Consider the following 26541-nt stretch of genomic DNA (forward strand, 5'->3'; position numbering starts at 1 on the left):
GAAAAAGTAATTTCAATAACCGTTTATTTTAAGACTGATACAAAGGAACCTACCAAATTCACAGTCTATTTTTCACAGTCCTTTTTATGACACGTAGGGCACCCAGCGGTGAAAGTTAACTTAAAGGATTTACCGGTATGCTAGAGTCCTGAGGAGGGGGTGGGGCCTCAACTAGAAGGGGCAGGCCCTTGACCAGAAGCATGTGGCCTTTAACTCCCTGAGCCCTTTAAATCAAAGGCCTGGGACAGCAGCTGCAGTAGCTAGAGCCCCAGGCCCTTTAAATCGCCACCAAAGCCCTAAGGCTCTGGTAGTGGGGCTCTGGCAGCAATTTAAAGGGCCTGGGGCTCCCAGCAGTGCCTGGAACCCTGGGCCTCCAGCCACCAGTACTGCAGCAAAGCCCAGGGCCCTTTAAATCACAGCTGGAGCCCTATTGCCAGAACCCCGGGGAAGCACTAGTGGCCCCGGACTCCACGTTACAGGAAGCCCCAGGCCCTTTAAATTGCTGCCGGTGCCCTGGGTCCTTTTAAATCTTGATTTAAAGGCCCCGCCCCCTGCTCAGGAGGCAGGAACCATAGGCAGAAAGAAGGACTGGGCGGCTGTGGGGCGCTGCTGCGTGTCTATGGTGCTGGAGGACTAAGGTCCCGCCGCGGGGCAGGATGCTGGCGCTCAGGTGAGGGGCCGGGCCCGGCCGGGCCGGGGGACGAGCTGCTCCAGGGCCACGGGCCGCTCCCCTCGCCCCGGGGCTCGGCAGGGGCCCGAGCGCGGCCGGGGCCCCAGGGCAGCCATCGGCCGGGCGGGGCCGTTGTGCCGCCGGGGAGCGGCAGCCGCTCGCTGGCCCCGGGTTCCGCTCTCTTGGGCGGGAGCCGCCTTTGCCTGCGCACTGGCACGGCTCGGGCGCGTGTCCCGGCCCTGGTCTCCGGTCCGCAGGGCACGCGCCTGCCCGGCGCTGCTTCAGGTGAAAAAACCAGAAAGTAAATTTCACCCCCGCCCCCGAGGCTGTAACGTCCAGATGCAACAGTATCGTCGCTGACATGGCTGCTCGGACAGGCTGTCAGAATCCCCCAAGGAGCCTTACTCCGTAGACCTCGTGTAAATGGGCGCTGTCCGGGTGTCAGACCTGATTCTTGCATTGTGATTCGACAGCATTTGATAAATAACGACACAGTGTACAAGGCAGTGGAGAATCAGGCTACATAGATATTAAACTAGCTGCTTTACAATCGTTCACTAAATAATTCAGCTTGGAAAAATGTTTTTTTTTTTTTTTTGCTATTAATAGTAGTTGCCTCCCCCCCTTTTTTTTTATTTTTGCTTTTCACTCATCTTAGATAATGAAAATTGAAGAGTTGTACTGTTGTTTTCAGTATTTAACTTAATTTTGCAGTTCTGGACTAGCATAAAGCTGTACTACTTGAGTTGAAAACACCGTAGAGGAATGTTTAAATCCATGCAAGCTGTTTGAACTGAAATGCAAACAACTCAGGCAGATTTTGAACCTTTTTCTACTAATGCTTAGGGCTAAATTCTGCCCTTATTTATACCCTGTGCAACTCTATTGATGCCAATGGACTGAGCCTGTACAGAGTGTCAGTGAGGCCAGAATATAATCTTAAATGTTAGAACACTTTTTCCTCCTAAAGTACTTGCCATTGTACTTTAAAATCCTATACAAATATCAAGTGAGTTAAGCAACAGATCACCCAGGGGCTCTGCTAATAAAAGTGGCCGTTGGAGTCAAAGGCTATGTCTGCAGTAGAGGATGTTAAAAGAAAGTTTCCACCATTACCACTGCGGCAATTCCTAGTGCAGATGAGATTTAGTGCAGTGGTCCCCAAGCCTTTTTACATCTCGCCTCCTCTTTACCCATGTCCATGTCCCCCCAGGAGCCTAGTTGGGAGCTGGGGCCGTGGTGGTGGCCAGGCTGGGGCTGGAGCTGTGGCCTGGCTGGGAACCAGGGGCCGAGGCTGGGGCATCAGCTGGGGCCAGCAGCTGGGGCAGTGGCTGGGTGCAGAGGTGCAGCTAGGATCCGGGGCCACAGGTAGGGGTTGGGCCAGAAAAGAGCTGGCGGCAGAGTGGAACTGGGTGGTGCTCCTTCCCTGCCCCCCATGGGGACTGGCCCAGGCCCTGCCAGGCCCTCTCCTCCCTGAATGTTCCTCTGCCCCCCCCCCCCCCCAGGAGGGCATGCCCCACAGTTTGGGGACCATTGTTCTAGTGTTTTTACTGTCCTGTTAGTTACCTCAGCTAGAGAGGTGCAGGGTCCATAGTGGTGTAGACAGCCCTGCCCTATTATACATGCTGAAGACCTACCTGTTTTTGAGGTGAACCCTCTGGCCATTTCTGCAGGAGGTTGAGGGACAGGCAAACCCTGTTCCTTGACAGGACAATATAGGGGATTGCTGTGAGAATTTTACCAGACAGAACAAGGAGTAATGGTCTCAAGTGGCAGTGGGGGAGGTTTAGGTTGGATATTAGGGAAAAACTTTTTCACTAGGAGGGTGGTGAAGCACTGGCATGGGTTACCTAAGGAAATGGTGGAATCTCCTTCCTTAGAGGTTTTTAAGGCCCGTCTTGACGAAGTCATGGCTGGGATGATTTAGTTGGGGATTAGTCCTGCTTTGAGCAGGGCATTGGACTTGATGACCTCCTGAGGTATCTTCCAACCCTGATATTCTATGATTCTTTAGGGACTATCTGGCCTATTGAGATTAATGTGGGGAACATACAAATACAGATCAATAACAATGTATCTTATGAGTTTATTAGAAAAAGTAATGTTGTTTTGTGATCAAACTATGAAACTTGAAGTCAGGACTCAAAAAATCTAGCAACTTTGGTGCTGACTCAGTATGTAACCTTAAGGAAGTCATTTAAGCCAAGATCCTCAATGGTATTTAGACTCCTAGCTTCAGTTTATTTCAGTGCTGAGCATCCACCCTGATGTTAAGGAACTTGCTCTCTGTGAGACAGTGACCTGAAATAACATAGCATCTTCACTAATATCAATAAGCCTCCTTTGTTGTTTGTTTTGCTTTTCCGAATTAAAACTAGTGTCTTACTGCAATAAAATAAAATCTTCATTCAGTGAATTTTACATTTTCCCTATTAATATTACCTTAAATGATTTAAACTCATGTTCACTTTAGTAAAAATATTAGATTTGTCCAAGTATCCCAAAATGATTTAGAAGTGTTGCTATACCTATTTTACAAATGGATAAATTGAGGCACAGAGACATTAAGACCCAGATCCACCAAGGTATGTAGGCTCCTGACTCCCAACTGCAGTCTCTGCTGACCAAGCCCCTTTAAGGTGCCTCAGATTGGGAACCTAAGTTCATGAGGCACTTCTGAAAATCTTGGCCACAGTTTATATGCTTCATTGACAGCTTCTTCCAAACAATGTTATGAAAACACTGGGGAAACAACATATCTGATTTGCCTTTACTACCCTCCAACTCCCCAATAATTTTACCATACAAGTAATGCAAGCTTGTCTTGTTACTAATTCTCTGCACATGCCAATTTGCAGTTCAGCCAACTCCACCTATAATACGTTTAAACTATTGCGTTGCTTCTGAAAAAAAGTCTGTGAAAATGATGAAATGAGTCTCTGAAGTAGTGTGTACATTTCTCATTTGTTTTCACTGCAATAATTTTGAATGATGCTTAATTCTTTTCATATCTACAGATGCACTGTAGGGAAGGCTCCTTCTCTTCTGGCTAGGGCACTGACATCCATGACTAATGGCTTCCAGTCTCCTCCAGACATGTCTGAAGGTAATAAACTGGTTGAATTTTGGAAGATCATGTCATTAAAGGGTTTTATTCTTTCCTTTATACTGTTGGGTGAAAAACACTGTCCTCATCAGTTATTAAGCTTAACTAGTTTAATGCTTTATTAATAAAATGTTAGGACAATATATTACCACCTTAATCAAGCATACAGCATAAGTAAAGTAGGATAATGTAGTAAGTTAGCCTACTAGGAGAATAGCCCCAGGACTAGGTATTTCTGGCATCTAGTCCAATCTGGTGTAAATCCTGCGCTGCTCCACCTTCCCTTGTTAAACACGCATTCTTTATACTGTGTCCTGTAACGTTGCATGGGCATAAATTATTTAAACTACCTAATCCGCAGACATTCCATTCTAAATATGTTTTCTAATAGAGTTTTAGCAGAATAAATAAAAAAAAGTAACAGGTGCCTCCTTAGCTATCTTTTATTTAACCATTGCTTTCATGTGTTCCTTATTTCTTTCAACTGTTGTTGTATTGTTACATATCTGTTTGTTATGGCCTTGGAGTTGCTGACTAGTTCTGTTCAGTGTTTATCCTTCCTAATCTGTCTTGCTTGTATTTGCCTAGAAAAATTACACATTGTCATTTCACTTTGCCCAGTTATCTACACAGACCAAGAATCTACTGTAGATAGGATGCAAACCAGCTTTCTGATTTCTTTACAACCTTTGCAAGCTATGTCAACAACACACAGAGAAAGCAGGAAAGCTCCCTTTTTACATTTTCTTATAACAATATCTACTTCTCTAACATTAAATACAGTATATTGTACTTTTCGTTCTAATACTCACATGCAACTCCCATTAAGGAATGACATGGATGTGTTATAAAGAGTATATCCCTTCATGTAGTTCATATTATTTAAGACCTAGTTCCTGACAGTTTCTTTTATGTAAAATTCTTGCACATGTGTTGAACTAATGGTAAATCTGTGTGAATGCAGCATACAAGTTCAGGGTATCAGCGTGGTCCTTTTTTCCTGGAAAAGCGGAAAGCTCATGTTTGTTTTTTGGGAAGGCACCTTTCCTTTTTCCCTGAGGATGCGTTCTGGATGGAGGGGAACTGTAGGATGGGGACATACGGATGGTAGGGGAGGATGGGCAAGAAGAGGACCGAGTGAGGAATGGAACTGAAATATCCTCCAGAAAAGCTGTGAGTTTTTATACATAAGAAATTATATATGAAAATCCTTTAATCTGATCAGAACCGTGGATTATAAACATTTATATCACTATTATTTTATATTAAAATACTGTTTTAAATCAGATTTATAATATGAAACATGAAGTGTTAATGTTTTAATTTAAAACTAAAGTAAATGCAAATAATTACAGTTAGATAGCCCAAAAAAGAATTTGAAAAGCAACTAGCAAAAAGACACACAAACTAACAGCAATATTTTTTTAAGTACATCAGAAGTAGGAAGCCTGTCAAACAATCAGTGGGGTCACTGGATGATTGAGGTGCTGAAGGAGCATTCAAGTAAGACAAGGCCATTGTGGAGAAACTAAAGACTTCTTTGCATCTATCTTCACTGCAAAGCATATGAGGGAGATTCCCACATCCCATCCATTTTTTTTTTAGATGATTTATTGGAGGAACTGTCCTAGATTGAAGTGTCAGTAGAGATGGTTTAGGAACAAATTGATAAATTAAACTGTAATAAGTCACCAGGACCAGATGGTATTCACCTAAATTCTGAAGGAACTCTAATATGAAACTGCAGGGCTACTAACTGTGCAGTGTAACCTATCTCTTAACTCAGCCTCTTTACCAAACAACTAGAGAATAGCTAATGTAATGCTCATTTAAAAATAATAATAATAAAAAAAAAAGGCTCGAGGCAATCCTGGCAATTACAGGCTAGTAGGCCTAACTTCACTACTAGGAATATTGGTTGAAAATAACACAATTATCAGACACATAGATGAATGCGATAAGTTGGCAAAGAGTCAACACAGTTTTTGTAAAGGGAAATCATGCCTCTCCAATCTATTAGAATTCTTTGAGGATGACAACAAGCATGTAGACAAAGGTGATCTCTGGATATAGTGTACTTGGACTTTTAGAAAGCCTTTGATAAAGTCCCTCACCAAAGGCTCTTTAGCAAACTAGGCAGTCATAGGATAAGAGGGAAAGTCCTCTCATGGGTCAGTAACTGGTTAAAAAGTAGGAAACAAAGGTTAGGAATAAATGGTCAGTTTTCGTGGTGGAGCTCTGTAAATTATCTTTACTGAGACCAGTGCTGTTCAACGTATTCCTAAACGATCTGGAAAAGGGGTAAACAGTGAGGTGGAAAAGTTTGCAGACAATACAAAATTACTCAAAATAGTTAAGTTCAAAGCTGACTGTGAAGAGTTAAAAAGGGATCTCACAAAGCTGGGTGATTGGGCATGTGTGTTTCAAAACCTTGTCTCTCTCACCAACAGAAGTTGTCCAGTAAAAGATATTACCTTACCCACCTTGGGCAAAAAAAGGCAGATGAAATTCAGTGTTGATAAATCCAAAGTAATTCACATTGGAAAACATAATTCCAACTATTCATACAAAATCATAGAAGATTAAGGTTGGAAGAGACCTCAGGAAGTCAACTACATCATCCAGGGCTTTGTCAAGCCGGGCCTTAAAAACCTCTAAGGAGGGAGATTCCACCACCACCTCCCTAGGTAACCCATTCCTGTGCTTTACCACCCTCCTAGTGAAATAGTTTTTCCTAATATCCAACCTAGACCTCCCCCACTGCAACTTGAGACGACTGCTCCTTGTTCTGTCACCTGCCACCACTGGGAACAGCTGAGCTCCATCCTCTTTGGAACTCCCTTTCAGCTTGTTGAACGCTGCTATCAAATTCCCCCCTCACTCTTCTTGTCTGTAGACTAAATAAGCCCAGTTCCCTCAGCCTCTCCTCATAAGTCATGTGCCTCAGCCCTCTAATAATTTCCATTGCTCTCTTCTAGACTCTCTCCAATTTGTCCACATCCTTTTGGGGTGGAGGTGGGGGAGGGACCTGGATGCAATACTTCAGATATGGCCTCACCAGTTCCGAATAGAGGGAAATAATCACTTCCCTCGATCTGCTGTCAATGCTCCCACTAATGCAGCCAAATATACCGTTAGCCTTCTTGGCAACAAGGGCTCACTGTTGACTCATATCCAACTTCTCATCCACTGTAATCCCTAGGTCGTTTTCTGCAGAACTGCCGCTTAGCCAGCCAGTCAGTCCCCAGCCTGTAGCGGTGAATGGGATTCTTCCTTCATAAGTGCAGGACTCTGCACTTGTCCTTGTTGAACCTCATTAGATTTCTTTTGGCTCAATCCTCCAATTTGTCTAGGAGTCTTAATTAACTGTTTGACTCCAAGATCTCTTGCTTGAGTGCTTGTGGCTAGTTCTCTGAAACGATCTGCTCAATGTGCAGCGGGTGTGTGTGTGTGTGATGTGATATAATATAAAAAAAAGCTAACAATATTAGAAACAATTAGGAAAGAGAGAGGTGATAAGAAAATATCTTAATGCCCCTAAATAAATCAAGGGGATGCCCACACCTTGAACACTGTGTGCAGTTCTGTTTTCTCCATCTAAAAAAGACATGTTGGAATTGGAAGAATCCAGAGAAGGGCAACAAAAATGATTAAGGATTAAGCTTCCATATGAAGAGAGATTAAAAAGACTGGGACTGTTCAATTTAGAAAAGAGACAACTAAAGGGAGATATGCTAGAGGTCTATTAAAATCATGAACGATGTGGAGAAAGTGAAGAAGGAAGTGTTATTACCCCTTCACATAACAAGAATCCAGGGTCACCCAATGAAATCAATAGCAGGTTTAAAATAAAAGGAACTACCTCTTCACATAAAGCACAGTCAACTTGTGGAATTTGTTTCCAGTGGCTATGGTGAAGGCCAAAAGTATAACTGGACTAAAAAAAGAATTAGATATGCTCAAGGAGGATAGATCCATCAGTGGTTATTAGCCAAGATGGTTAGGGACACAACTCCATGCTCTGGTGTCCGTAAATTTCTGATTGCTAGAAGCTGAGAGTGGACAATGGGATGGATCACTTGATACATTGCCCAGTTTTCTTCATACCCTCTGAAGCATCTGGCACTGGCCATTGTTGGAAGACAGGATATTGGGCCAGATGGATCATTGGTCTGATCCAGTATGGCCATTCTTATTTTTTAACATGTACATTAAAATAGAACAAAGGGACTGAAATGGGACACACATAATTCCTCTGAGATTCTGATACTATCTAATCCTTCAGTCATTCTCTAAATAGAAACTCTCTTACTAATGACTGGGTTACTACTTGTGATTTACTGAATGTTGGAGATCTGAGTTAGTAAATGAGCAAACATAACTGAAGGGTGAGGAGGAGGGGAAGAAAAGCAGGATACCGCATGTTGTATTTAATGAAAATTGTACTTGGTTCATTTATTGTGATTGTAATTTTAGATTTAGCTATAGCTATAACAGTACCAACTAGTAGTACAGTACAGTACATTTTTGTAAAAGCTTCTAGGGGCACTCTGTTATTGGTTATTTTCTGAGAAATGGGGAGCAGTTACTGCTTAGTGAGGTTCTACTCTAAACCTGTAACTTTGTTTGCCTGTAAAAACACCATACAGACTTCCATTGCTACATATAAATAACTTGTCCTTCTTTCATTCCCATTCATTGTTTTAATCTGTTTTTCCAAGCTGTCTCCTAAGTGCTGGATGCTCACTCCAACTTTTTTCCATATCACTGACCTCCATTCAAATCCCTTCTGTTTTTTTTTTAAACTCACTCCTTCTGTATCCTCACAAGAGGTGAACCAAACAACACATCAAAGATCATCCTCAACCCCTGCAACTCTCAAAAAAAACCCCCCAAAACAAAAAAAAACCTCTGTTATTCCTTTCTCTGACCTCCTTATTGCATCATTTCTTCCCCGTTTACATCTGTTGAGGCCTTGATCCTTGAGGCTGCTCACATGTGTTAAGTTAAGCATGTACATAAATGTTTGCAGGATCATGGTCATAGATTGTAAACTCTTCTGGGCAGGAAGGGACTATTGTCATTACCGGTACTTAACAAAAATTAATATTAAAATGAACCATGTAACTGAATGAAGACAAGTTGCCTACAATTAGATACTAATGTGCATGTGAAAGTGAAATTTGAAGGGGAAAAATAACCAGACAACCCGTGACTGGAAGTGTACTCTTTTTCCTTGTTTTATGGTGCTATTGACTATCTAACTTGTTTTTTCCCCTCCACAGGACACTTACCCATTCATGTGAATAATGGTGTGTGGTGGTAATCAGCATGCATTTTAATATTTACAGAACTGCTTCAAGCCTGTCTTGCTACTATCTAACTTTACTTGAGGATTCATGAAAAATGCAAACTAATATTTTTCTCTGTCAGCTTTCACAAGTCATCCCTGTGGTCATTAAAACTGTTAATTGTGATATGTGAGTGGTTCCAATCTCACTGGTAGAAATATTGTCACAGGACACATATACAATGTGCTGATTGATGTAAGGGCATGCTAGATCACCAGGACCGGCGCCAGGGTTACTCGCGCCCTAGGCGCACGGCCATTTCGCCGCCCCCCGCGCTGATCCCGCAACTCCGGTGGAGCTCCCGCAGGCATGCCTGCGGAGGGTCTGTTGGTCCACAGCTCTGATGGAGCTGCCGCAGGCATGCCTGCGGGAGGTCCACCGGAGCCGTGGGAGCAGCCGACTGTCCGCAGGCATGACTGCGACAGCTCCACGGAGCCACGGACCAACAGACTCTCCACAGGCATGACTGCGGCAGCTCCACCAAAGCCGCCTGCCGCCCTCCCCCCCCCGGCAAAATGCTGCCCCCTCAATAATCCTGGCGCCCTAGGCGATTGCCTAGGCTGCCTAAATGGTAGTGCCGGCACTATAGATCACTTGCATTTTTAAAAAATCTGCAGGTAACAAAGCCATTTATATTTTAAGGCACAGATCCTGCAGTTCTTATACATGTAAATCTCCCATTGACATAAATAAGAACTTTACCTAAGTAGAGATTGCAGGATTTGGCTCAAAAAGTATAAACAGAAATATACTCAGGAAAGCCCTGGAATAAGTTTTTCCAACGTAGGTGTCTGAATTCACACTCCAATATCCGTATTTAGGAATTTAAGCAGCCTGACTTTTTTGAAAAGTTTTGAGTGCCTGTATCTTCCAATGAAATCAATAGGAATTGTAACCAATCAATACTCTTGAAAATTCAGGCTATTTATTTAGGGCCTTATATATGGATTTAGCAGCCTAACTTCAAGGACTCAAGTTTGAAAATCTTTGACTTGGTATTTGAAGCAATGTTGATAATTTAAAGAGATGCCACATACCAACTCTAGTCTGCTTTTGTTGAAAGACCCAAGCCAACATTTTCCAAGTTGGCTGCCTAAAGTTAGACTCCTAAAGCCTCAGTTAGACATCTAAATAAGAACTTTGATTTTCAGATGTGCTGAGTACCTGCAACTCTCACTGAAATCAATAGCAAAGTCTGCTTAAAAAATGATGGCACAATATGGCGCTTTGTTTGGGGAATACTGCTGTGTAACTTACTTGAAACGAATGTCAAGCTTACTCTCACTCCTAATGGAAATTAGATTTCAGTGCATCCAGTAAATACTGTTAACAGTCTTAGCCTCTGATTATCTTCACATTCTCTAGGGCAGCATTTCTTATTCTTTTTGATTCCAGGGATAGGCTTACTGTCTTCCTAAACTTTCTGACCTTGTCTACACTACAGGGTTACTTCAGTATAACTTGTGGTGTGAATAATACACACACCTGAGCAGCATAAGTTATACTGAACCAAGCACCGATGTAGACAGAACTATGTCGGTGGGAGTGTTCTCTGTGCTGATAGAAAACTCTTTTCAGTACTCTGGTGTTCAAAGAGCCTATTTCTTGTACATTGTGCAAAAGTCTCTACATGCACTGAAACATTAGGGTTTGTTTTCCTAGCTGCCAGCTGTCTCTGAGGCTACTTTAAATTTCCATCTGTTCAAACTGGAAGAAATCTGTATCTTGATACCATCCCTTGTAGAGCCAGCTCTGCTTTCACTTTCATTGCTGTTTACAATATTCTCTCTTGATCTGAGGAACTCATTGTATTTGTATTTATACTAAACAGCTTTAGTGTTGGTTTTTTTGTGGTTAGAAAACCTTTTCTGGTTTGAGTGAATACTGTTACAGTGGAGCTGTAACAAAGAGTTTGAAACTGATGCAGCATCACTTTATTAGTATGCTATAGCAGGGATGCTCAAACTTTTGTATATTGTGGCCCACGTGGTCATATGGGTAGACTCTCATAGCAGTGGTTCCCAAATTTTAACAGCCTGTGAACCCCTTTCACTAAAATGTTAGGTCTCACGAATCCCCTTCTAAAAATGAACATTTCCAGGGATTTTCTCCTTTACCTGAGTATAAATTATAAAAAGCAATGATCTTGGAAATATAAAATGGTTTTTATGACATGTTTATTACATACCATTTATTATTATTTATCATTACAGTATTTTTATTACATTATGAGAATGGCAACACTCTTCCAAGATCTCCCCTTCATAGCTTGCACAGAGTTGTGTGGCACCTTATAGACTAAGGTGCCACAGAACTCTTTGCCGCTTTTACAGATCCAGACTAACACAGCTACCCCTCTGATCCTTCATAGTTTGTATCACTTTGAATAAGCCTGTTATAAGACAAGGCTCCTGTGTTTCATCAAGGAGTATCAGATGTGAAACAGCATAAAGGTATTTAAGAAGCCAACTCAAAGAGTTCCTCCTACACAAGCATTCAGATCTTGAGCAGTCCAGGCAAACAACTCATGTTACAACAAGGCTTAAACTTGTTCTTTGTAATAATTTTAAAAACCATACTAGCTATTTATTTTAAAGACAGCAAAAAATATCCACCTCCTTTTTCATTTCTTATAAGGAGTTATGAAGTTTAAATCTCCTCAATGTGATAGATATGATTGCTTTGATCTGCTTAGCTCTTGGAAGTCCAGGGGCTCCGGGCTGCCGGTCCTGTGCTGCCCGGGGTCCCTATGGACAGTTCTGTCCGCCATTAGGGAATTTTTTCCCAAGAACCCCCTGTAACATTTTGTGAGGCCCAGTTTGAGAACCACGGATTCATAGGAATCTCCTCTCCCATTCGTGATCTCATAACATTTCTGTCACAAATAAAGCAGTTGCTTTCATGGATGGTTTACTAATATTCTATACTGTTAAGCAATTAGAGTGTAATATAACAAAATAGTAAATCAAGTATGGAAGTTTAAGGAGCGTTATTTCTAATTGCTTGAAATCCTGTTAAATGAAGAAGGGAGTAGATGAATAGTAGAATTTACTCACTAAACAAATTCTGAAACTGTTTGGTTTTCAATCTGTAAATTGGATTTGGTTTTGGATTGTAAATTTGGATTTGATGTGCTCACATTTTAATAATATTCATTATGCACATTTTCCTTTTACATTTTGCGTAATCAAAATGAAAGTACTAAACCTTCTACCCTACAAACACTTGTGTGTTTTTTAAATCTGTGAATAGTTGCACAAAAGTGAACGGGACTACTTACGCATGTATATCTTCCAGATTGAGGATTATGTCATTAATAGTTTATTGCCTCACTCTCTTTACAATTAGAAATGGCTACAACTTCCTCTTCAAATCAAGATACAGAAATTCTAGGCAAAAACATGTATTTTTCTTTCAGTTTGCACAATAGTACAAAAATGGTTGTAGATGCTGTGATGGTGTTCGTTCTAATGCTGCTTTACTCTAATGGATATTAGGGCAAGTTCACTGCTGGCTCCATGAGTGGAATTTAATTGAGTTCAGTGGAGTAGCTCTTATATAAAGAGGCCACTGATGAGGCTTAATTTAATTTAGTTAATTTTTAAGCATTTATTTTGGTTAAGGTGTATTGGTGTAAAATTAGTCATGGAATTTTCCTTAATCTGAAATATACTTTTGATAATTGTTAATACAAATAGCTCGAGTGTTCAGTTTGGAATGTGCAAAGCAAGACTGTGTAATAATTTTAATTTGCCTTATATAAAAAATGTGAAGGATCCGCTGCTGTGCTATCATTGGCTGAATCTGTGTCTTGCTAGTGTTGTTTATGTAGCTGTTCCCTGATGTGTCCTTAATTCTGTCTTCATAATTTAAAATTCTCTCTCTCTCTTCCTTCTAATAATCTTGATAAGGAGGCAAGGTTGCCCTGCTTGTGTAAACTGCTTCATGTCATTGTCTGTCTGAAATTTTATGAACTATTGCTGGATGAGTTCAGGCACTGACCACACCGTGCATATACTAAACTGAAACTCGCAGTGTAGAATCTGTAGATTTGAGTAGACCTAGCATTAACTTGGCAGTCCCAAATGAGAAAAGAACAGAACCATAAATCTGCCTCTTCACCCAAAATTTAAAGAAATCTCACATCCTCGCACAGATGCTGGAGCTGTTTCACTGGTGCAGGCAATGGTAGAACTACTATTGACTGCCTGTGTATAAGCCAGGAATAGGCAACCTTTGGCACTTTGGCTGGGCCGGTTTGTTTACCTGCCGTGTCCGCAGGTTCGGCTGATCGTGGCTTCCACTGGCGCTGTCTGCAGTCTCAGGACAATGGAGGCTGCGGGAAGCGGCGGCCAGCACGTCCCTCGGACGCACTGCTGCCCTGGTGTAAGCCCAGCTAAGAGCTGCATTTCTACATAAAGGGAGACAAGTCTCTGCTTGTGAAAGCCAGTATACTTGATCCTGCCTGTCCTTGTTTGGAAATTATTGATTAAAAAAGAGAAATTTTCCTTTTTTCTTCAGCTGCACTGTTCCCTTTTGGGTTTGTTTTACCTCTTGTCAGTCTGTGAATTAGCCAGGATTTATTTGTATTTAGGCTGAAATGGCCCCATATTCTGATTCCCAGGTTGATGTTGATCTGCCACATTTTTTCAGTTATTCAGCATTCTAACAACTTTTGCATTTGCATTAGTAAATCTTCTGAAGGCATTTTCTCTTGGTTCTTGCTGTACACAACTGGTTACAGAATCATGTTATTAAGATAAAAAGAATCCAGGTTAATTACGTTATTAAACTGTGGAGAGTCTTGTTAACTCATCTCAAGATCATGATATACCTAATAAAACCAGCAGTGAATTTGGCCGACAATATCTAGTTTTCAAGCCGCTTTTTGAATGACTTTGCTTGATCTTCCTGTTCTTGGGATGAAGATTGCACCTTTTAGCACCAGGCAACTTCACCTTTGTCACTTAACTGATTTGCTTTGATTTTATTTCAGTGCGAAGCAGATTGAGGGCTATAGTGGGAGCTTCTACCAACTGGAGGTACAGTGTACATGAATGTATTTTTTTTCTTTCATTTCCTATACCCTTGAGAGAGCTCACTTTCACAGCAATGGAGATTAACAGCATTATACAACTAACCTGTGGGAAAACACCTGGCTGAGGCTGGAGAAAACAATGAAAACTGAAGACTTTTGAATTCTGAATTAGTGGCTAAAGTTTGAGGTGGCAGCTCGTGTAGACATGCCCAAGCTAGCTTTGGGACCAGAACAGTGAAGGTACAGCACTGCATGCTTAAGTGCTGGCTTGCTGTGTAAATAATTACCCAGCGTTCTGGGCAGGCTTGTACAGCCCACTCTGAAGCACATGCCATCTCATCTTCACTGCTCTGCTACCATACTAGCCAGATTAAGCTAGCTAAGGTATGGTTACGTGAACTGCAATTATACCCATTGATTGCAGTGTAGATCTACCCTAAGTTTTGTTGTATGAAATTACAACGTGGTTGTAATGGTGATTCATGGTTCATGAATCTCTTGTGGAAATCAGTGCCATTTTACATTGAGATTCATCTATCTTGTGTGTACGTGTAGGGTTTATAATATTTTTGAGATTATGAACACTCTTCTTACCCAATGAACTGTAAAAATTGATAGACCGTTTACATCGACTCTATTGTGCTGTTGTATGTGTGTATATATAACTAAATATATTTATATAATCCAGATTACAGATGTGATTCAACATGTCGAAGTCAATAGAAACACATTGACTTCAATGAGAGTTGGATCGGGTTTTAAGATTCTTGTATGTCTAACCCTAGGGCTGCATGTACTGGACCACAGAACACATTCGAGATTCTGCTCTACTTAATGGCTGTTTGTATCAATTTTGCTGATGTGAAAAGTCTACACATGGCTTTTATAATGAGTGATATGGGGTTGGACCATTTTGGAGGAAACCTGTTATAGTATTAGATGATTGTGCTTGATCCTATGTTTAGCTAATTCAGAAATACAAGGTTTCCTTTCTGCGAATGTTTGTCACCTAGCAGTTGATACATGGATGGATTATTTGTGTAATATTTTAGGAATAGTACTGCGGTATTTAAAAATATTGATGGTTTTGAGGAATAGTATTTCCTTATAATATACTATAGACAGCATAACCCCTAATATTTTCATCTATGTAGATGAAAGTGAATTTTTCTAAAACTTTTAGGGGTGAAAGCCTGGCTTCCTTGAAGACAATAGGAGTTTTGCCATTGACTTCAAAGGAGATTTTAATATGTCTATTAAAAGTGCAATGTAGGAATAGGGTGGAGAACAGAATATAATTGGATCTCTTGTTCAATTCCTACAGGTTTATGGACTGTGTTGAATTTGTACCTGTAACTATCAATTTCATTTAGACCTCTCCTTTAAAACTTTGCCTCTTCCCTGGAACGTTTCACTGATAGTCCAACCTAGAGATAAATCCACAGAAACTAAAGAATAGAGCATCTTCACTTAGCAATCTGGTGTCTTCCATGTCTGTACAGCTGTGTAACTTAGAATGTAGACCTTTTGGTGTAGGAACTGTAACTTCTTCTCCGCTCTTTGAACTCTGATATGCACTCGAGCTGGTTGAAAAATAAATAACATTTCACAGTATTGTTAAAGCAGTGAAAGTTTTTATTTCCCTCAAAATATTGTGTGAAATTTTTGGTTTCTTTGATTAAAATGTTCTATCTTTTAGTATTTTTTGAAAACATTTCAAAATGGGTTTTGGTGGGGGGGGGGGGGAAGCTCTCTTGCGCGCGCTCTCTCTCTCTCTTCCCCTCGCCCCCCTCCACTGGAAAACAGAGGTTTTGCATTTGAAACAGCATTTTTCAGTCAAAAAAACCCCACCCCCAAACTTTTGTTAGAAAACTTGGGACCAACTCCGCTATGCACAATGGCGCATAATACTGTATTATAACATGTACAAAAGATCATGCTGCACATATGTGAGTGGTATAGAGCCATTGTGAGAGTTTAAAAAAAAAAAAAAGTTTGCTGTGCCTGGTCCAAGAAACAGGTTAGTGTTTTAGAGAATATCTTCAGCATTATATTTGAACTCTCTTAGGTTTAACAGATTTAATACCCATTTGTTATATAGATTTAGTATTGACTTTAGAAGAGTTATAAAATATATGATTTCTAAAGTTAGGTTGCACTTTTAAAGGGAGGGAACTTCTGAGGCTCATGTAAGGAGTGATGTTTAGAGCAAGAGTTTTATTTGCCATCTGCATCTCTGCAGGGAAGTAAGGTGGGATGAGGTGTCTCCTTATTCCCCTGTACAGGCTATATGCCTCATGGATGACCTCGTTGTGGGGAGAGCACCCTCTGCAGGAGCAGTGTGCCTTTTTCTGCATAGATGGATTGGGGAATGGATAGATTTGGTTTTCACCTTCTGTCAATGTGCTGGCCAGCACAGGTGAGCTGGTATGGCAGGAAAGTAAACTGCTGTTGGTGCAGAACACTGGCAGGTTACTTTTCTCTTGGAACAAAGTGCTGGTGGGGTGTAGGGAGAAGAACTGAGAAGGGAATAGCAATGGAGTCATAGTTCCCTCTCTGGTCTCCTTACTCCAAGGCAGATTGTAAAGTGATAATCAGAACCTAGTAAGTTTAACAGATCAATTTTTTTTTTTTTTTTACGTTGGAAGAGTTGGGCTATAGTAAATGTGAGCCATAAGAATCTGTACAAAAATCATTTAGGTTAAATTATGTTTCCTTAAAATAAAGCATTTGAAATAAAGTGTTTTTTAAAGCAGTACAGGGTTTTTTAAAACAGCCTTGCATCATTCAGGATTGGACATATATTTTTATTTAACTCTCTCGTGTACAAAGTATGCTATTTTATTTGATAAAACCATCACATCCTGTTCATTAAGAGTTTGCACATAGTTTACTCTTAAAATTTCTGATTACGATGTGTTGTAATTCTCTATTCCTCTCCTGACATTTGATCCCTGGTATAATATATACTTTTTTCTGACTGCTGCTGTTTTTTTGCTTTTTTTTAAACATCGATCTACAGCATGGCATATTTTGGGGAGAGTTGCATCCTGTATTCTGCTGCTGATCTCAATTTCTTTTCTTCCCAGTGACCATGTGCAAGCAATGCATGAAAGAAAAGACCTACATAGTCTATTGGCCAAACAGCAGGAAGACTTGCCACCTAGGAAAATGAATGATAGCTACATAGAGGTTATTTTACCTCTAGGAAGTCAACCTGAATTAAGAGAAAAATATCTGAATGTACATAATACTGTGAGGTAACAAGGCAATCTTTTTATGCATATGGAAAAATAAAAATAGCTTATCTACTGTTAATGTAGTTGAATTCTCATTATTTATGTCCTAGGTTTGGAAGAATTCTTGAAGATCTTGACAGCTTAGGAGGTATGTAACTATACCTATGTTTAATGCAAATCTACTGTTACTATATTAGAACAAGAGATAGCAAATGTCTGTTTGAAGATGTAGCTATTGTATTGTTTGGAGTGAATTACTTCAGAACAATATACAGTAAAAGCTTTGTTATCCGGCATGTTGGGAGAGTCAGGGGTGCTGGTAATTAAAAAATCCCAGTTAAATAAGAGGGAGGGTGTGGGAGGGGTTTTGGGGCGGGGGTTGGGGCATGGGAGACAGTGCGGAGTGCCGGACCGGGCAGTGCTCACCTCGGGCAGCTCCCCACAAGCGGTGACGTGTCCCTGCTGCTCCTAGGCGTAGTCATGGCTAGGCGGCTCTGCGCAGCGGCTCTGCGCAGTGCCCCTGCCTGCTAGTGCTGCCCCTGCAGCTCCCACTGGCTGGCCAGTGTTCAGGGCAGGGTGGAGGCAGCGCGAAGAGCTGCCTAGCTGCGCCTTTGCCTGGGAGCAGCGGAGACAGGTTACCCCCCCTCCTCCCTCCCTCCCGTGCCCCTGCCCTTAGCCCCCTCCCTCATCCAAATTCCCTCCCAGAGCCCACGCCCCACACCCCTTCCCACACTCCGAACCCCTTATGGCCATTCCTCCACCTAGGAGCAGCAGGGACATAGCGCCATTTCTGAGGAGCCACCCGGAGCCAGGTACTATAAACCACACTTTCAATGAAGATCAGAAATGCCGGCTTATAGAGCTTCCTGGCTGGTAAAGTGCCGGATAACCCAGCTTTTACTGTAGTATACTGATGTGTCCTGTCTGTGAGGATGTGCTACAGCTCCAGAAGGACAAAGAAGACAAGTCTAATGCGGTTGGAAGAGAGGAAAATGGGGTAAGGAGTAGCTATGCCAAATTTAAAGAGCAGCATGCAGGTAAATGTCCCTAAAAGAAGTTTGCTTTAGCTGGAATAGGAAGCTATGAAGAAAAATGCTCTTGGGAAAGGGCTATCTATGGGTCCCCCCCTTCCCCCTGTGTCAGGAGTTGGCTGGAAGTCATCCCACAGATTACGCAGTTTAGCCTGGTGTGGTTGAAATAACAGGAGCCACTGATGGGAATACCAGAGGGGATGAGAATCAGGAAAACATGGAATCACAGACTAAGGGCTTGGCTACACTTGCAGCTGTACAGCGCTTTAAGTTAAACCTGCCTTCGGAGAGCACACTAGGGAAAGCGCTTCAGTCTGTCCACACTGAGAGCTGAAAGTGCACTGGCATGGCCACGTTTACAGCACTTGCAGCTGCATTGGGAGCGGTACGTTATGGGCAGCTATCCCAGCATTCAAGTGGCTGAAACCTGCTTTTCAAATGGGAGTGGAGTGGAGTGTGACAGGGAGTGTGGAGGGAGAGAGTGGGGGTTTTGGGGTGCTGTGTGTCAGCACGCTGCCTTGTAAGTACAGACCCCTCCCCCCCCGCCTGTCTCTTCTCACTCAAAGCAAACATTAGCTGTTTTTTTTTTTCTCAGACCAGATAAGAAGCCAGCGCTTCTTATCTGGTCTGAGAAAGGGCACTTCCACGTCCCGAGTTCACAACAAAGGCAAGAGAGGCCACTTCAGTTAAGGGGATTATGGGACGTTTCCGGAGGTCAATTAGAGAGTTGTACCATTACTTCTTGTTTACACTGACACTGAAGCATCTCACCCAATACGCAACAGTTGTTAATCCTCTCGGGGAGGTGGAGTACCAGGTGCACTCCAGCCAGGGAGTAAGAGCGCTCTACATGTCTTGCCGGTGTGGACGGGGAGTAAGGTAGAGCGCTCTGAGAGGCTTTATTGCGGTATAACGTGCAAGTGTAGGCCAAAGGCCTAAGGAGTGATCAGCCATGTCAACTGGAATAGGGACTTCTTATTGGATTTGGAGCTTGCCAAGAGAATGTGCAGCAGCTTCATCAGCGAAGCGCAGAGCCTTCAGACCACCATCAAATCTGGTCAGAGAGCAGTTGTCTGTGATTTGTGATGCTGTCTGTCTTTGGCTGTGACCGCAAGTTGGATCCTGTTTTTGGCCCCCGGTGTGCAGGCTGGTTTCATATTGACCCTGGCCTATTCAAAATTGGTTGAAAAAGGCCTGTGAGTGGTGTGGCAAATCAAAGCCAGGAACATGTGTCAGGTCAGTTATAAGAGACTGGTTTCTGATGTCCTTTGCAGACCATTTTTCATGCCACTTCAACATCAGAGAAATCTAGACAGGGCAAGTGGGCACACAATGGGTTCCTTGACAGCAAACTTGCTCTTGGGTGGTTGAAGCAGTGTGTGTACACTGGTCTCGGGTTTGTTTTGATCTTCTCAACCATTCTGTCTGTAGCAGCCTGATGTATGTGTGGAGGAGTCACGTTGCTTAATGTGGGGAGCTGGTGTTGTCGAATCTTCCCAGTTACAATGTGCATGGTTGAGTGTAGTTATGTGTCAGCTGACTTGATGTGAGACAAATGGAGCTAGAGTGGAGCACCATATTCTGCTGCAGAATAATAGAGGGCTAAACCGAATATCGGAGTTGAGCATTTGCTCCTCAGGAAGTGCTGGCCTAGAATTTGCCTAGAAGGATCTAATGCGTCATCACCATAGCAGTTTTCCTCAGGTTATTAAGATATGTGATGTACTTATCAAGGTTTACTCTGAGAGAGACTGGTGGGGTTTGTGTTTCAGATGATGTCCATTGAGAAAGATATTCAGTTTTTAGGCTGCTCTGGCATTGTAAAGATGGGAGCAGCAGGGAGATCTGAGATGAGTGTGATTGGGTCGGTCACAGAGACTCCCTTTGGACGGTCATCTGATGTGCTGAGATTACCTCTGAGCCTGTTTTCCCTGCCATCTTGGGACTCCAGAACCCTGTCTTGTTGAGCCAGATATGCTAACTTACTGCAACACAGACCCAGGGTCTGAACCATGCCCCCAAAGCTTCAGACTTAGCTGAAAACAGGCTCAGCAAGTACTCCTGTCTCCAGCACGCAGATCCAATGGGATCCAAACCCCAGATAAATCCGTTTTACTCTGAATAAAGCTTATACAGGATAAACTCTTAAATTATGCACAGCTGTTTGCTCCCCCGGGTATTAATCACTTACTCTGGGTTAATTAATAAACCAAAGTGATTTTATTAAGTATAAAAAGTAGGATTTAAGTGGTTTCAAGTAATAACAGACAGAACAAAATAAGTTACCAAGCAAAATAAAACAAAACGCACAAGTCTAAGCCCAATACATTAAGAACCTGTTTACAAGTAAAATCTTACCCTCAGGTTGTTCCAATAAACTTCTTTCACAGACTGGACTCCTTCCTAGTCCTGGCCCAATCCTTTCCCCTGGTACAGCCCTTGTCAGTCCCAGCTCAGGTGGTAACCAGGGGATTTCTCATGACTGGCAGCCCCCTTCTGTTCCACCCCCTTTTATAGCTTTTGCACAAGGTGGGAATCCTTTGTCTCTCTCTGGGTTCCCACCCTTGCTTCTAAATGGAAAAGCACCAGGTTTAAGATGGACTCCAGTTCAGGTGACACGATCACTGTAAGACCTCCTTCATTACCTAGTAGCTGGAAGACACATACATAGGAAGGCTTGCAGGTAAATACACCCATTCACAGATCATTGATTCTGAAGCACCCTTAATGGCTTCCACTTAACATGTTTACATCAGTAATACAAGTTTATATCTTATTCTCCTAACTTCAGACATAGAAATAATACAGGCAAGCAAATGGAATGAACACATTCAGTAGATTATAAGCTTTGTAATGATACCTTACAAGAGACCTTTTGCATGAAGTGTATTCCAGTTACATTATATTCACACTCATTAGCATATTTCCTGAAACATATGGAGTGCAATGTCACAATGAGAATTTAGAAGTTTTGTACCTTTTCTATTAATACAGGAACAAGAGAATACCCAATAAAACTGAATTGCAATACATTTAAAATTGGTAAAAGGAAATACTTTTTACACAATACATAATTAATCAGTGGAACTCTCTGCCACTAGATATCATTGAATACAAGAGCTTAGTAGGATTAAATACATAAATAGACTTTTATAGGAAGAAAATCTACAGTTATATTGAGCAGGAAATAAAATTAGAAGAGAGAGTCTCTCATGTTTCAAGGCATAAACTAACCACCAACTGCCTGGAAGTAGGAAAAAAATTCTCCCAGGAGCAGGTAATGGAGGTCCCTTTATAGATGTCTTACATTTTCCATTGAAGCATCCTGTTCTCAAGAATGGCCAGTACCAGGATTGAATGGCTCAGCGATCTGATTTGATATGGCAGTTCCTAGGTTCTGGAGAGATTAGTGAAAGAGAATTAGAGGCGTGTTTCTGAGTTGGATGCTTGAGTTATGGTGGACAGCGTGCAGGGTGGAAAAGGAAGGAGGCAAGGTATAGAAATTCATATTAAACTGGATGTTTTTCTCTCGTAAAAACAGCAGGAGGTGAGTTGAAAAGTGGGAAGAGAGGTGTCAGTAGAAATTGTCCAGTGCGGAGAAGCAAGAGTTATTTGGTATGGGGGTGAGACCACATATATAGCAGTCCCTGAACTTTCTCTAGAGGCATTAGGTGGATGCAGGAGAGGAAGTCTTTCAATAAGACTTTCCTTTTACAAATCAGCATTGAAGCAGTAGCAAGGGACTTGGCTCTCTAGATCAGGGGTTAGACCATTGGTCTTGTAAACGAGGGGCTGCAAGTTCAATTCTTGCTGGGGCCTGCATAGAAGTTTCTGCCTTGGATTGTCATCTTATTGCTTGTCAGCCAGAACTAACCACCACCCTGTGCTGAGGGTACTTGGGATGTAGCTCAGGGTTTAGAGCATTGCCACTGGAATAAATGGCCCAGGGATGCTGTGGAATCTCAGTCATTGGAAATTAAGAGCAGGTTAGACAAACACCTCTCAGGGATGGTCTAGGTAATACTTAGTCCTGCTATGAGTGCAGGGGACTGGACTAGATGACCTCCTGAGGTCCCTTCCAGTCCTTCGATTCTATGATTTTAAGGTTCTCTTACTGCTTTTTGTGCAGGATCATTCACATCCAGCCTTTAAAGACACTGAGATTCTAATCTTTTGCTTTGCTGCTAAAAGAGGTGGTTTGTTGCTGAGAGACGTGTGGGAACATATTTGCACTCAAAATGATACCAGACAACTGTGGGATTTGTATCTGTTCTGCCCACCGTGTAAAGGTTCTGGTTCATGAAGGTCATATACCCAATTATGAAATATTCAGAGCTGTGGGACCCAATTTTCATGTGAAGGTGTAAACTTTTGAAACCATGCCATTGGTCGTCAGATGAATGAGCATCTCTAATGTTTTGATGGCCTTGAGCAGTTCAGAAGAGAAAGCTGTCTGAAAGCTTAGTTCTAGTGAGAGTCTTGAGTTGAATTAGACTAATTTCAGTGCGTTAATTTGCAGTTACTGAGGTTGGATGGGTTGCTGGTTCTGAGGGGGGCAGTCAGTGGGCGGGAAGTAGGAGGGGGGAATAGGGGGTGGAGGCCAGGCTGTTTGGGGACTCAGAGCCTTCCCTCCCTGGCTTTCCGTACAGTTGCACAACCCCGATGTGGCCCTCGGGCCGAAAAGTTTGCCCAGTCCTGCTGTACAGCAAAAAAGGGTGTGTTCTTAACTTGTGTTAGCTATCTCAGGTTACAGTAGCAATGAAGACATGGCAACTTGGCATTTAACTTGGGTTAGGTGCTTGAATTAACGCCTATAGAGGGGCCTGGGGATGAACTCAAGCTGTTAACCTGAGTTACTGCTGTTCTAACTAACCTGTGTTAAGAACAAACTTTTTTTATTTGCAGTGTATACATACTCTCAGTTACAAAAATCTCCAAGTCAAAACAGTATAAACGCTTAAAATGATCCAGTGCAATGTGAAATTGATCTAAGGAGTGGGTATACTTGAATGATCAGACCAAATTAACTTGCTGTGGGTGAATAAAGTGTTTTGTAAGCAGATTAAATTACTTGAGTCATTAACCCTCCAGGATATAGTGTTCTTTGTCTTCGGTTTTGTTTGAACTGTACATGTGCCCTACATTTTGTATCACAATGGCTACATTGTGAAGCTTGTTCCACTCTTTAAAATCCCTTTTAAAATATATGGAGAACAGATAACTGACCACCTCTTTGATCTCTCCACAGTTCTCATTTGTTACACTCACACGAAACATGAAGCTTCTCAGAGATCTCCTTTGTCAATAGTTACTGCCCTGGTGGATAAAATTGGTAAGTGGTCATTTGATCAACTGAAAAATGATGGTCTGTTCTATGAACACTTAGTAATAACTGCTTATCTCCAGCAGAAACTGATATCTTTCTCCTTTGTTTACATGAAATTGTTTGGTGCTAATTCTGATATGTTGCATTTCTTTTTAGATACTATTCTGCCTTTTTCTGGTGCCTTTCCTTCCAAAAAGTGAATATTTCATGTTTCATGCGTTTCTGTATTCAATTTTGCATCAATCAAGTCAGTCTCCTAGATATTGACAGGCCAGTGTTGCTTGTCTTCCACGAAAGAGGCTTATAGCAGTGAGACTCAGCTTTGATTTTGTACAGTACGTAACCAAGCACGCTAATGGTACTTAAAAAATAATAACTTAGCTCTTATAGCACTTTTCAACTGTAGATCTCAAAGTGCTTTACAATGGGTGTCCATATCATTATCCTCATTGTACAGATGGGGAAACTGAGGGACAGGGGACAGAGGGGTGAAGTGACTGGCCCAGGGTCACCCAGCAGCCTAATAGCAGAGCCGGAAATAGAGCGGAGTTCTTCCCTTTTCACTGTGTGTGTGTGTGTGTGTGTGTGTGTGTGTGTATAATATATATTAAATGATTTAAAAAACGATGATTAATTGATTAATTATAATTGGCAATTATGATGATCTGCTGCCATCTTGCTGAAAAGTGACACCAACAGTGTGTATCTGAGTCCATTGCTGATGATTCTAAACTAGAACTAATCTCGATTTCAATACCAGAATAAATTTGCTGTGTGAACAGGAAACACTGTGGCCCTCATTCTTTACCAAATCAGAGCTGCATTTTGAGTTTGTCTGCAGGGAGTCAGTTTATAGCCATACAAGGAAAGACCCTTACACCAGTGGAGGATGGTGTATAGTGGAACTTCACTGTAGCCTGTCATGCTGTTTCCTTGTCTGCGCTGCTTCTTCCCCTTATGCTGATGTTAGGAGGGGTGGCTGGTATAGAAGCTGATTGAGCTTCTTCCACTAGCAGAGAGTTGCCCTGCACTGGGTGCAATACTGACTGTCCGTCTCTGGTTATTTTAAGGCCACTTTGTGCTAGATACTCAGTGTGAAGTGGCCTAGGAGAATCCATACCCTTGCTTTTTAAATACTAAACTTCAGTTATCTTGCTCTAACACATTGTCATGTATATTTCAGATTTGTGCAAGAAGGTCATATACCCAGATTGTGATATCAAATTCACTGGAAATGTTTCTTGGGTTGGGAAGACCTCAATGGAAGTGAAGATGCACATGCTTCAGGTTGGGGTCAGTGACTTCTATTTCTTCTTTTCGTTTCTCCCAAGATACCTTGGACACCTCAGAAGGAATTATGAGTGATAACATTAGAAACCTAAATTACACTGAGGTCATCTGTTTTAGAAGGGCTACCAACCCCTGTGCTTCAGGATTTATATTCTTTTACTTCCCTGTTTTCTCCTTTCCAAAGCATAGTTGTTTATGGTAGGTGTTTTATGTCTTCCATGAAGTATCTGGTACTGTTGGAGATAGGATGGACCTTTGGTCTAATGCAACATGGCAGTCCATAAGCCGTCCTCTTCTCCTCCAACAAAGTTGTCCTCCCTGCTTTTTGGAAACTTTTCTTCTTTATTTTAACATCAAAAGATACCCAGATTAGAATGCCAGAGTTTAGAATTGATATTGTAATGGGATATCATAGAAATTTAAGGGTGAAAGGAACTTCATGAGGTCATCTAGTCCAGTCCCCTGCATTGGGGCAGGACCAAGTAAACCTAGACCATGCCAGACAGGTGTCTGTCTAACCTGTTCTTAAAAGCCTCCAATGATGGGAATTCCACAACCTCCCTTAGAAGCCTATTCCAGAGCTTAACTACCTTATAGTTAGAAAGTTATCCCTGAGATCTAACCTAAATCTCTCTTGCTTCAGATTACGTCTTGTCCTACCTTCAGTGGACATGGAGAACAATTGGTCACCATCCTCTTTGTAACAGCCCGGGAAGGGAGAGTAGTTATTTAAGTTAAGGGACAATGCTGGCATAAGAACAAAGGCATATAAATCAGCCATCAATTAGTTTAGTCATTAAATTAGGTGGTTTCTAACTATGAGAGGAGTGATGTTCTGGAACAACTTTCCAAGGGCAATAGTGGGGGCAAAAATCCTAACTTCTTTTAAGACTAAGATTGGTAGGTTTATGGAGGGGATGGTGTGATGACATTGCCTACAATGGCCTATGACCCGTCTGCTACTGCTGTTAGCAAATATCTCCAGTGTCTGGAGATAGGACTTTGGACGGGGAGAGCTCTGAATTACTACAGAGAATTCTTTTCCAGGTATCTGGCCAGTGGATCTTGCCCATGTGCTCAGGGTTTAACAGCTCACCATATTTAGGGTCAGAAGGAAGTTTTTCCGCAGGTCAGAGACTGTTGTCTCTGCAGTGTTGGGCAGGGATCAATTGCTGGTTTGAACTGGCAGAAATGGTGGACTATATGTAACTTGAAGTCTTTAAATCAAGATTTAAGGACTTCAGTAACTCAGCCAGAGGTTATGGGCCTACCTCAGTAATGGGTGGATGTGGTTGTGGCCTACAATGTGCAGGAGGAGAACTGGATGATTCTGATGGTCCCCTTTGGCCTTGAAGCCTCTGAGTCTATGTGGGTGACAGCCCTTAGCATATTTAAAAACCATTATCAGGTCCCACCCTCTGTCGTCTTTTCTGAAGACTAAACATGCCCAGTTTTTTAACGGTTCCTCAAAGGTCAGGTTTTGTAAACCT

General features: G+C 42.0%; 1 protein-coding gene across 3 annotated transcripts in view; it reads left to right on the forward strand.

Annotated features, from left to right (window-relative positions):
• The first annotated feature begins 540 nt into the window (after window positions 1-540).
• ACOT9 (acyl-CoA thioesterase 9) overlaps window positions 541-26541 on the forward strand; it is a 38384-nt gene continuing 12383 nt past the window's right edge. The window contains exons 1-8 of one of the 3 annotated variants that reach the window (XM_050936645.1): window positions 541-670; window positions 3688-3776; window positions 9062-9088; window positions 14124-14169; window positions 17255-17425; window positions 17515-17552; window positions 23684-23767; window positions 24945-25054. In XM_050936645.1, the coding sequence (XP_050792602.1) occupies window positions 657-670; window positions 3688-3776; window positions 9062-9088; window positions 14124-14169; window positions 17255-17425; window positions 17515-17552; window positions 23684-23767; window positions 24945-25054 (579 nt within the window). In that variant the 5' untranslated portion in view covers window positions 541-656. Of the gene's footprint in view, window positions 671-3687; window positions 3777-9061; window positions 9089-14123; window positions 14170-17254; window positions 17426-17514; window positions 17553-23683; window positions 23768-24944; window positions 25055-26541 lie in introns of those variants that run through there. The other 2 variants (XM_050936646.1, XM_050936647.1) reach the window with 2 other exon arrangements.

Source organism: Gopherus flavomarginatus, chromosome 1, assembly GCF_025201925.1.
Source record: "Gopherus flavomarginatus isolate rGopFla2 chromosome 1, rGopFla2.mat.asm, whole genome shotgun sequence".
NCBI classification, from domain to species: Eukaryota; Metazoa; Chordata; order Testudines; family Testudinidae; genus Gopherus; species Gopherus flavomarginatus.